Below are 12,271 nucleotides of genomic sequence, written 5' to 3' on the forward strand. Positions count from 1 at the left end.
TATATTATAGGAGTACATCATAATACTGGAAAAGGTGCAGCTAAAAGCTACCCATCTGTTACCTGGTATCAGACATCTGAGCTACAAGGAGAGACTCCAAAAGCTGAATTTGTTCATGATAAAGACTGAGAAAGGATCTTGCTGAGCTAATCAAGATCCTGAAGAGCAACGACAAGTTGAACACTTAGAAACTGTTTACCACGGCCCCACAGTTGACGATAAGTGGCTAAGGATGAAGTTCAGAAGAAGGAAGGAGAATGGACAGATCAGATATTAACATAAGAATTAGGAGCAGGAGTAGGCCATACAGCCCCGTGAGCCTGCTCCGCCATTCAATATCATGGCTGATTTCCACCTCAACTCCGCCTTCCCACCGTATCCTCATATCCCTTAATTCCTCTGGAGTCCAAAAATCTATCTATCTCAGCCTTGAATCCTAACTCGCACCAAGTCCCGTTCACCCATCACTCGTGTGCTCGTTGACCTACATTGGCTCCCGGTTAAGCAACGCCTCGATTTCAAAATTCTCATCCTGGTTTTGAAATCCCTCCATGGCCTCACCCCTCCCTATCTCTCTAATCTCTATCAGCCACCCCCCCCCCCCCCCCCCCAAACCGAGATATCTGCTCTCCTCTAATTCTGCCCTCTTGAGCACCTCTGATTAATCGCTCAACCATTGGTGGCCGTGCCTTCTGTTGCCTGGGCCCTCAGCTCTGGAATTCCCTGCCTAAACCTCTCCTTCCTCCTTTAAGACATTCCTTAAAACCTATCACTTTGACCAAGCTTCCTGCCCTAATTTCTCCTTATGTGGCTCGGTGTCAAATTTTTTGTCTTAAAATACTCCTATACGGTGCCTTGGGACGTTTTACTACGTTAAAGGCGCTATATAAATACAAGTTGTTGTTGAATATACTCAATGACTGAGCAGCCACAGCCCTTTGGGGTAGAGAATTCTAAAGATTCACAACCCTCTAAGCAAAGAAATTCCTCCTCATCTCAGTCTTAAAAGGCCGACCCCCTTATCCTGAGACTATGCCCCCTAGCTCTAGACTCTCCAGCTAGGGGAAACAACCTCTCAGCATCTACCCTGTCAATCCTCCTCAGAATCTTATATGTTTCACTGAGATCACCACTCACTCTTCTAAACTCCAGAGAGTAAAGACCCATTCCACTCAATCTCTCCTCATAGGACAACCCTCTCATCCCAGGGATCAATCTGGTGAACCTTCGTTGCACCGCCTCCAAGGCAAGTATATCCTTCTTTAAATAAAGAGACCAAAACTGTACACAATACTCCAGGAGTGGTCTCACCAGAGACCTGTACAATTGTAGCAAGACATCCTTACTCTTATACTCCAACCCCCTTGCAATAAAGGCCAATATGCCATTTGCCTTCCTAATTGCTTGATGTACCTGCATGCTAACTCGGTTTCTTGTACGAGGACACCCAAATCACTCTGAACACCAACATTTAATAGTTTCTCACCATTTAAAAAATATTCTGGTTTTCTATTCTTCCTACCAAAGTGAATAACCTCACATTTCCCCAGATTATAGTCCATCTGCCACCTTATTGCCCACTCACTTAACCTGTATATATCCCTTTGCAGGCTCTTTGCATCCTCTTCACATCTTACTTTTCCACCTACCTTTGTATCATCAGCAAACTTGGATACATTACACATACAACAGCATGGTTGTGTTCAGAATGGACTCCCTAGTGAAGCAATGAGGCTGATAACACAAGTTTCAAGAGGGAGTTGGACTGGTATTTGGTGAGAAAAATCAATGGAGGGATATAAGTAGTGAAAGGTATATTCTATTTTTGAAGTCTGAAGCTGGCAAGACGGACCGAACTTGTCTTTTCCGGTCCTATACAGTCCTATGTTTTTTTAATTTTATGTCCCACTCAGATCCAAGTCAATGGTAGTACCAATTAATAATTAAACTATCACTGTCTGTGCTTCCAAAGCGGTCATCAGGATCCATCACTGAGACATTTTAAAAAGACAGAAAATAATTAAACAGGAGTTCAACTTTAAAACAGTTCAGATTTTACTAGAGGTTGCTGATGGAGCTCCCTCCAATAATTCTTTTCATTTAAACTACAGTATGAAGTGAGTCATACTGTACTTTAAAATTATCATAAATCCAACACATTAAATCATTTTAATTGAGATTACTCACCTGCAGAAATGGCTAGTTCGACATTGGTGTTAAACCTTCTCAAACATTGAATGCAGACATCCAATAAACCTTCTTTGTTAAAGACAGACACTGCCCTGCTGCTGCTCTCACTAAGAAATCAAGAGAAAAATGCCGATCAACCCTTCTCTTCAACACAATTACTGCACACTATTTGTTTAGCTTACAGTGCTGAGACCCCCTTCATGTCTATATACAAAACTATTCGCCTCATCAATATACCAAAATTTCTTGGACTCTGGAGAGGTCCCAGCGGATTGGAAAACCGCAAATGTAACGCCCCTATTTAAGAGAGGGAGACAGAAAGCAGGAAACTATAGGCCAGTTAGCCTAACATCTGTCGTTGGGAAAATACTGGAATCTTTCATTAAGGAAGCAGTAGCAGGGCATTTGGAAAATCATAATGCAGTCAAGCAGAGTCAGCATGGTTTTATGAAAGGGAAATCATATTTAGCAAATTTGCTGGAGTTCTTTGAGGATGGAACGAGCAGGGTGGGTAAGGGTGAGCCAGTGGATGTGGTGTATTTGGATTTCCAGAAGGCATTCGATAAGGTGTCACATAAAAGGTTACTGCATAAGATAAGAGATCACGGAGTTGGGGGCAATATATTAGCACGGATAGAGAATTGGTTAACTAACAGAAAGCAGAGAGTCGGGATAAATGGGTCATTTTTCCGGTTGGCAAACAGTAACTAGTGGGGTGCCACAGGGATCGGTGCTGGGGCCTCAACTATTTACAATCTACATTAATGACTTGGATGAAGGGACCAAGTATAATGTAGCCAAGTTTGCGGATGATACAAAGATAGGTGGGAAAGCAAGTTGTACAGAGGACTCAAAGAATCTGCAAAGGGATATAGGCAGGCTAAATGAGTGGGCAAACATTGGGCAGATGGAGTATAATGTGGGAAAGTGTGAGGTTATCCACTTTGGCAGGAAAAATAAAAACGCAAATTATTATTTAAATGGAGAGAGATTACAAAATGCTACAGTTCAGAGGGACCTGGGGGTCCTTGTGCATAAAGCACAAAAAGTTAGCATGCAGGTACACCAAGTAATCAAAAAGGCAAATGGAATGCTGGCCTTTATTGCAAGGGGGTTGGAGTATAAAAGCAGGGAAGTCCTGCTACAACTGTACAGGGTATTGGTGAGACCACACCTGGAGTGTTGCGTACAGTTTTGGTCTCCTTATTTAAGGAAGGATATACTTGCATTGGAGGCAGTTCAGAGACGATTCACTCGGTTGATTCCTGAGATGAGGGTGTTGACTTATGAAGAAAGGTTGAGCAGGTTAAGCCTATACTCATTGGAATGTAGAAGAATGAGAGGTGATCTTACTGAAACATAAGATACTGAGGGGGCGCGACAAGGTAGATGCAGAGAGGATGTTTCCCCTCGTGGGGAAATCTAGAACTCGGGGGCATAGTTTCAGAATCAAGGGTTGCCCTTTTAGAACTGAGATGAGGAGGAATTTCTTCTCTCAGCAAGTCGTAAATCTGTGGAATTCTCTGCCCCAGAGAGCAGTGGAGGCTGGGTCATTAAATACATTTAAGGTGGAGATAGACAGATTTTTGTAAAATAAGGGAGTGAAGGATTATGGGGAGTGGGCAGGGAAGTGGCTTTGATCCCAAGATCAGCCATGATCTTACTGAATGGCGGAGCAGGCTCAAGGGGCCAAGTGGCCTATTCCTGCTCCTATTTCTTATGTTCAATCTAGGCTTACAGGATTAGACACCTCATCATCGGGCATATTTCTCTGGGCAACAGTCACAAGTTCTAACAAAATGCCAGCACAGTCAATGGAAAACCATGAGCAGCAAAATGATGTTTACATTAATTTGTAAAAATGAAAGGCACTTTGGGAGCAACTATCTTATCACAGGAGCAGCAATTCCGAGCTGATGCTTGATGGACAATTATTATGTTAGCTGGTAACCGGAAGCAACATTTTTTGTGGCTGCTGTGTTAGAACAGCATACATCAATGTCTAACTTTCGGTATTACTCAACTATTCCACTGGGCTGTTTTGAGCAGTACCAATAAAACAACCCAACATCCTGAGGTAGATGTTCCAAGTCTTCACCCATCAAGGTGCCTGGTCCATGAGTGGGGATCTGAAAGCTACAGGGGTGAAATCAAATGGATAGAAAATAGTGATCGGTGCACTCATGTTTTCTGATCCACCCCTGAAGTGGGCGAAGTACCTTGCTGCTGGCGAGGACTCAGGAATTCTATCTGCAGTGTTTTGCTCTATACCATTAAAGAATTTATTAGAATGCACACTGCTGCAGGAGGTGGAGTGAACGCGTCTGCTTGATTTTTTAACCAAATGTCATCATCGACATTTTCTGCAACAATAACTGTTCATCTTAAAAGCGATTAATGATTTTGCAGTGCAAACTTTATCTAAGAACTCTCAAGAAAACCTGCATTAAAAATGTTTGCAGATTAATGGCAGCCTACAGTTAGTTACTCTGAAAGTTTTTGTGTTTGATAAAAAAATAAAAATAAACTTACCACAGATTCCAGAGAAGGTGGATGGCCTCATTTGCTATGTCCTCTACATAGTTTTTATCTGCACCTTTCTGTTTTTGTGGAATGACCACATTTGCATCTAATCCCGTACAACACTGTAACCAAGGAACAACAGAAATAGTTCACTGGGATGGAACGGAGCAATGTTTTTTTCTCAGCATATGCTCAAAGAGCACAACTTTAAAAAGTAGCATGATGCCTTGGAGTTCAAACATCTGAGCCAGAGTGATGACTCCAATAATTCCCCAAAAGGAGAGTTCCCATTGTGCCAATGTCAAGATACCAGGTATTTCCAGAGAGGGGCTACCCCAGCTGCTTCCCTCCTCCCCGAGTAGCTGGCTACATTAGCAGAATTGGTAGAGGATGAAGAGCAACATTCCACACATCTTCAGATACCAACACACCACACGGGACAGGAAGACGTCAAAGGAAGGAAATTACAAAAAAATTAAACAAGAGCATACGGATTTACATTTTACACAAAGAGCTTACCTCCCGCAACAGTGCAATAAGGGGGGTCATAACATCTTGCGTCACCATCTCATCACAAACATCGTATCCCCCACAAGCACTAAGGTTTCTGTTATGAATAAACAATTCATATTAGACACTTGCATGTTTACAACCCCCTCTTCGACACATATTCTTAAATTACTTAAATATAAATACTTCTCGCCTCAAAAAAGTCTGCCCCATCTGATCTACAAACACAATTAGGTCCTCGTGCAGTTGACATAATTATTATTCCTAATGTATATGTACTGGAAAACAAAACATCCATTATTAAAAAGGTTGACAGTTGCCAATAGTTTTACAAGAATGAATAGTAATTTATAATCTTATAGTATTGAAATCTTGATATTCTAATACCGGTTTGGATAAAACTCACATTCACGTACGTTACCCATTCAAAAAAAGTTGAATAATGTTATCACCAAAATCTGATTTGATGCATGCAGCAACTTTTAAAGCATTCACTGCTAACCTGAGTGCACCTGCAGCTGTCTCCCTGACAGCAACACTTGGATCAAGCAGCATCGGTCCCAAACACCTGATGGCATCTTTCTGCAGAAATGAAGGGATCGCCTTCTTCGCCTGGACAAGTTTTGAAATATTTGCACATGCAAATTCTCGGACATCAGGAGACGCACTCTGTAACTAACAGAGAATAGAATTTTAGTTAATCGCAGGGGAAGCTCATGTACTCTGCTCACAGCTGCTTGTACAATTGATTCTCATTTAATACAACCCATAGAAAGGCAGTGGCATTTTGGTCTAGCTTCTTTCTGATCTAATATTCTAAGAGTGTGCAGTCTATGGTGGTAACCCTCCTTTGAAATTACACTAATACAAGCCTTTAGTGGTAGAGTATTCTACATTCCTTTACTTCTAGAAGCAATTTGTGAATCAAAATAAGAATACTGCTATCAACAGGTTCATATAATTAACGCTTGATTTTGATTAAAGCTTTACACAGAGTAGAGTTTCTTTCAGATTGTATCGGTTAATGCACATTTAATTTCTGCAGTGACTGCAACATAAGATGCAGCAAAAACCAAAATTAAAAATTCCTCTGTAATTATTTTTCACAAGTGAGAAATTCTCAGTACGGTGGCATAGTGGTTAGCACTGTTGCCTCACAGCGCCAGGGACCCGGGTTCGAATCCGGCCTCGGGTGACTGTGCAAACTCCACACACATTCTCCCCGTGTTTGCGTGGGTTTCCTCCGGGTGCTCCGGTTTCCTCCCACAGTCCAAAGATGTGCGGGTTAGGATGATTGGCTATGATAAATTGACCCTTAGTGTTAAGGGGATTAAATACGTGGGGTTACGAGGATAGGGTGGGATATGTGGTGGTTACGGGGATCGGGTGGGGTGTGTGTCGATGCAGGCTCGATGGGCCGAGATGGCCTCTATCTGCACTGTGGGGTTTCTGTGATTCTGTGAATACGATTGGCAGTATAGCACCCATATATAGACAAAAGGATTATTCTAACTTGGCTAATTCAATGAGATGGATTACCTTCTTCAATTTGCTGATGCACACCATTTTTCTCCTCTTGTTTTCTTTACAGTTTAGACAATGGCCCTGAAATTAGGATCGGGAGCTTGCCGCGCATGCAAGCCCCCGATGTGCACTTACCCGGCGCGCTGACATTTCAATCCTGGCCTGCATTGCATTTCCTCTCACTGGCCCGCTTCAGGTCCTGCCGCGCTGTGCGTGCGTGACCCAGCGGCGTACTTAGTGCGATGAGCTGGCTGGGATCACGTGAGCACAAGGCAACCAATGGGAGGTTGCAAAAGTTCATTCATGAGTTTGATAGTGAGAGCTGTCAAACTCATGAAAACTCCTGGCCCCAAAACACTACTTAAACTTGAAAGAAAATTAAAAAAAACATTGCACTACTTAAATGAACCATAAATAACTGTAAAAAAAACTATTTTAAACAATAATTTTAAAATTTGAAAAAAATATTTAAAAATCGGGGCTAAAACTAAACTTACCTTACTGTAAATTCTTTAAAAATAATAAACCTGTGGAAAAAAACATTATAAATTGTATTAATAGACCACTTACCTGTAAAACTAAGTACTTACATGTGGTTTTTCAATGCGTAAAAAACGGAGGCCTTTACACATGCGCAACTCTCTAAAAAAATAAAGGAAATCCAAGTCGCACGCGCTGCCTGTGTAGTCGCACGCATTCAGCCTCTTAACCCCTTGGGTCAGAGGAGAGGAAATGCCGGTTTTCCCCGCATGCGCTGTGCATGCTGAAAACCGGCAATTCCTCCGGGCACACGCGTGAGTACCCCGTCCGTACTCACGCGTTGGGAGAGGAATTACTGGGCCAATGTCTGATAAGCTCTTTGGAGTCAAAGTGGCTAAAAGATGACACGCCTTGTGAAGTAAACTCAGAACCAAGTCAATCTTCTGTAACAGCTACTTCGTCAGAAAGGTCCACAGTACTCCAGAGCATTGTTGATCATTGACCTGCCATTTGGCTCACTACTCCAATCTGAAAAGGTAGACCTATTACTGGGAGCTTTTCACCCAGCCCCAGCTAACCACCAAAGCTAAACATTTACAAAAGCAAAATACTGCGGGTGCTGGAAATCTGAAATAAAAACAGAAACACTCAGCAGGTCAGGCAGCATCTGTGAAGAGAGAAACCATTCTGACGAAAGGTCATCAACCTGAAACGTTAACTCTGTTTCTCTCTCCACAGATGCTGTCTGACCAGCTGAGTATTTCCAGCATTTTCTGTTTTTATTTAAGCCAATGCCTTAATGGGCAAGATAGTACTGGCTGGACAAGCATACCAATGCTCTGCACTAGTAAGTTATGCAGTTTTAGCTGGCTAACCTCCAGCAACTGGGGTAACCAAGGCTTAGCAGCGCCTAAGCCCTTTGGACTTAGGTAAGCGGGTACATCCTGGTTCCAAATTAGAGCCTGACACAGATACCTTGTCAGGCCCAGTGGCGTCAGCCGCTCCTGTAACTGTCACTTACCTTCCTGAGTTGCCAGACACTGCCCAATATCTACTTATACGATAGCGTAACCCAGGGGATACGTGTCCCCTTGACATACTGGACCACTCGGCTCCAGACCTCATTACAGCCTTGGTCCAAACATGGACAAAGGAGCCGAATTCCAGAGGTGAGGTGAGAGTGACTGCCCTTGACATCAAGGCAGCATTTGACTGAGTGTGGCATCAAGGGGCCCCAATAAAACTGGTCAATGGGAATCAGGGGGAAAACTCTCCACTGACTGAACTCATACCTAGCACAAAGGAAGATGGTTGTGGTGGTTGAAGGTCAATCATCACAGCCCCAGGACATCAGTGCAGGAGTTCCTCAGGGCAGTGCCCTAAACCCAACCATCTTCAGCTGCTTCATCAATGACCTTCCCTCCATCATAAGGTCAGAAATGGGGATGTTCGCTGATGACTGCACAGTGTTCAGTTCCATTCACAACTCCTCAGATAATGAAGCAGTTCATGCCCGCATGCTACAAGACCTGGACAACATTCAGGCTTGGGCTGATAAGTGGCAGGTAACATTCGCACCACACAAGTGCTAGGCAACGACTATCTCCAACAAACGAGAGTCTAACCACCACCCCATGACATTCAACGGCATTACCATCGCGGAATCTCCCACCATCAACATCCTGGGGGTCACCATTGACCAGTAACTTAACTGGACCAGCCACATAAATACTATGGCAACAAGAGCAGGTCAGAGGCTAGGTATTCTGTGGCGGGTGTCTCACCTCCCAACTCCCCAAAGCCTTTCCACCATCTACAAGGCACAAGTAAGGAGTGTGATGGAATACTCTCCCTTGCTTTTAAGCACACTTAGCGCACAACTAGCCTGGTGGTTCACTGCTAGCTGTGGTTAGACCACCTCAAGTGATATTGTGCCTTCCGCTCAATGGCCAAATTATCCTAACACTCCAGGAATATCCGGGAAGGCAAGGATAACCAAAGATTCCTGCTGTTGGCCACAAACCACCTACCCAGTCTCCTTTCTTCTGCCAATCTGCATCTTCACTTCAATGGCAAGTATGAGAAGCTCATGGATTTTTTTCCAACTTGAAGTTCAAGGATATCCAATTGGTTACTCCAGGCCCAATACTCTTATCCCAATCTCATATCACTGCAGCTTCCCCCCTCCACACTCATCTCCCCTACCTTGGGCTCAGCTGCTTGGCACCGCACGCTCTTGGTTTCACCCCTAAACATCAACACAGTCAGTACATTTCTGGCAATGGTGTCGCCTCCTGTCCCTATGTGGTCAACTTGGGTGCGACCCAAGATTCCATCCTCGACACCCTTCTTTCCACATCTAAATGGCACATACTTGGCCTGGTTGTTCGTGACATCATCTATCAGCAGGGGTCAGCTTCAATATAAATGGCACCCAGTTCTACCTCTCCACCACTACCCTGGACTCTGTTCTATCCAACTGCTTGTCCAACATCAAGTTGCAGAAGTGGATAATTTTCTCCTATTTAGCATTCGTAAAACAGAAGTCATCCCTGTCATTATCCCATCAAAGGGTGCACGCTGGTCACTGATTCCTTCTGTGCGTCTTGACGGTTTGGTCAGGCCCAACTGATGTTCAATTTTGGTGTTCCTGAACTGAGCTTTAAGGCAGTTTATTCCTCCACCGGAACCCTGTCCACCTCCACTGAATCATCCGCAACATCACCTCCTCCAGGCTCAACAACCTTAACACTCTCCGCGAAAGACTTCCAAGTTCCACCCTACATAAATTGTAACTTGTCCAAACTCTGCCACCATATAAAATCCTCCCTTATCATCCCCTGTTCTCAACAACTTCCTTTGGCTTCCTGTCCCTAACAAATTCTAAATCCTTGTCTAAAAGCTGTTACATGGCCTTACTTGAACCACAACACTGGCATGCTCTCCCTGAACGCCTGTGCTCCACCTCCTTCAAAAGATTCCTCAAAACTTACATTTTTGACTATGCCTTCAGGCACTCCCTCTACAACTTTTCTTCCATCAGTACTGGGTGTCTTATCTACCCTTTGAAGGTGTACAAAACTTATTTTAAAGGTACTTTTGCTTGCTATCTGGTGGCGCCTGCTTCCACTGGAGAGGGGGTGGGATAGGTGATTGAATACACTCAGCTTAAAAGGGAGTCGAGCCTAAAAACATATTGGGGGGGGGGGGAGTTAATTCCATTTAAATCCAACACGGGAGCAGCTGGTATTAACATAGCTCTCGGGAAACAGTTCCTAAACTTACTTTCTCAAGTAAATCCCCGGCCGGCGAGCAAACTTCTCCAGCCGCCTCCTCCTCGTCATCCACCCCGCTGACGTTACTCGGTAGCCCAATGGGGGAAAAGTGCGGCCGCGCGAATTTGCTGGTCTTCTTCTTGCCCATGGTCTGGGTGGCTGCACTGAGCTGGCAAACGGGAGCCGCTACACCATGTGGGCAGCCGCGCCGCACTCCATGTCTGTGCCGGCGGCCGGGCGCATGTCTGGGAGCCGCACCAACGTCACGACCGGGGAGGAGACAAAGGGGAGAGCGAGCGGCTCACAGCCAGCAGATTGTAGCTCGCTCAGTGACAGCGCCTGGCTACAGAGTAACCTCGCTGGCCCGGCGCACTCTCTCACTGGGGAGGGCGCAAAGACTATTTATTACTGGCATTCTTTGCACAGGAGAGGAAAGTGCCTTTCACGCAAAGAGCCAACACGATCCGGATGTGATGTTACAGTGGGGCTATTCCCAACACACTGCAGCTTCCACTGTACATGGCAACCAGCACGGATTTAAATTATTTGTGTCACATTACGGTGTGAACGTAGAACCTGTTCATAACTATCCCAAGTCTAACGAGTGGTCTTCAAGGACTAAAAACAGCAAAGCTAGTTTTGATCATCTTAAATAAAAGTTACATTTTTGAGTATGCCTTCGGGCACTTCCTCTATAACTTCTTCCATCTTATCTTCCCTCTCAAGCTGTACGAAACTTCTTTTAAAGGTACTCTTGCTTGCCATCTGGTGTCGTCTGCTTCCACTGGAGAGGGGTTGGGAGAGGTAATTGAATATACTCATCTTAACAGGGAATCGACCCTAAAAACATCGGGGAAAAGTTAATTCTATTTAAGTTCAACACGTGAGCAGCGGGAGTTGCATTTTTCAAACTTAAGCCAATTCAGATCGTTGTAGACAGCCACGGGCACTTAAACAATGGCGCTCAAGAAACGGGTTTACTGACTCCCTCTCAAATCTTGACTGGCCTACACGTATTTTATGACCAAAGCAACAATTTACAAGTGGTACATGTGCAGATAAATGCAGATCTTATAAATAATACAAACGCAGTCGGCTGCTGGTGCAATAAATTTACTACGTAATTGGGGATGGGGTGACATTAATTAAAAACGTTTTTTTTAAGTATCTTTCAATGCTAGCTGTTTAACAAATACAAAAGAGTTAATATTTTGTGATCTGTACCCTAATCAGGCTTCAAGATTTTGTCAACTATTATATCCGGAACCATGATAGAGTTCCCCTTGTCCTCACCTTTCACCCCGCCAGCCTCCACATTCAATGGATCATCTTCCGCCATCTCCAGCGTGATCCCACCACCAAACACATCTTCCCCTCACCTCCCCTTTCAGCATTCCGAAGGGACTGCTCCCGCCGCGACACCCTGGTCCACTCCTCAATCACCCCCAACACCCGTTCCCCTTCGCCTGGCACCTTCCCGTGCAAGCGCAGGAGATGCAACACATGCCTTTATACCTCCCCCCTTCCCACTGTCCAGGGCCCCAAACACCCCTTCCAAGTGAAACAGCGATTTACTTGTACCTCTTGCAATTTAGTATACTGTATTCGCTGCTCACGATGCGGTCTCCTCTACATTGGGGGGAGACCAAATGTAGATTGGGTGACCGCTTTGCGGAACACCTCCGTTCAGTCCGTAAGGGGGACCCCGAGCTTCCGGTCACCTGTCACTTTAATTCTTCGCACCACTCCCACTCAGGCCTCACTGTCCT

At 44.6% G+C, this 12,271-nt stretch overlaps 1 protein-coding gene across 6 annotated transcripts in view; it reads right to left on the reverse strand.

The window, feature by feature from the left end:
• heatr3 (HEAT repeat containing 3) overlaps positions 1 to 11,388 on the reverse strand; it is a 45,407-nt gene extending 34,019 nt beyond the window's left edge. Inside the window, exons 1-5 of one of the 6 annotated variants that reach the window (XM_085991472.1) lie at positions 11,166 to 11,388; positions 5,726 to 5,898; positions 5,233 to 5,320; positions 4,723 to 4,835; positions 2,188 to 2,297 (exon numbers count right to left, since the gene is read on the reverse strand). In XM_085991472.1, the coding sequence (XP_085847598.1) occupies positions 2,188 to 2,297; positions 4,723 to 4,835; positions 5,233 to 5,320; positions 5,726 to 5,898; positions 11,166 to 11,324 (643 nt within the window). In that variant the 5' untranslated portion in view covers positions 11,325 to 11,388. Of the gene's footprint in view, positions 1 to 2,187; positions 2,298 to 4,722; positions 4,836 to 5,232; positions 5,321 to 5,725; positions 5,899 to 10,512; positions 11,061 to 11,165 lie in introns of those variants that run through there. The other 5 variants (XM_085991474.1, XM_085991471.1, XM_085991476.1 and 2 more) reach the window with 5 other exon arrangements.
• Between the last annotated feature and the right edge of the window lie 883 nt (positions 11,389 to 12,271).

Source organism: Somniosus microcephalus, chromosome 6 (assembly GCF_052327205.1).
Source record: "Somniosus microcephalus isolate GS21.2 chromosome 6, FLI_Smic_1.0, whole genome shotgun sequence".
Lineage (NCBI taxonomy): Eukaryota > Metazoa > Chordata > Chondrichthyes > Squaliformes > Somniosidae > Somniosus > Somniosus microcephalus.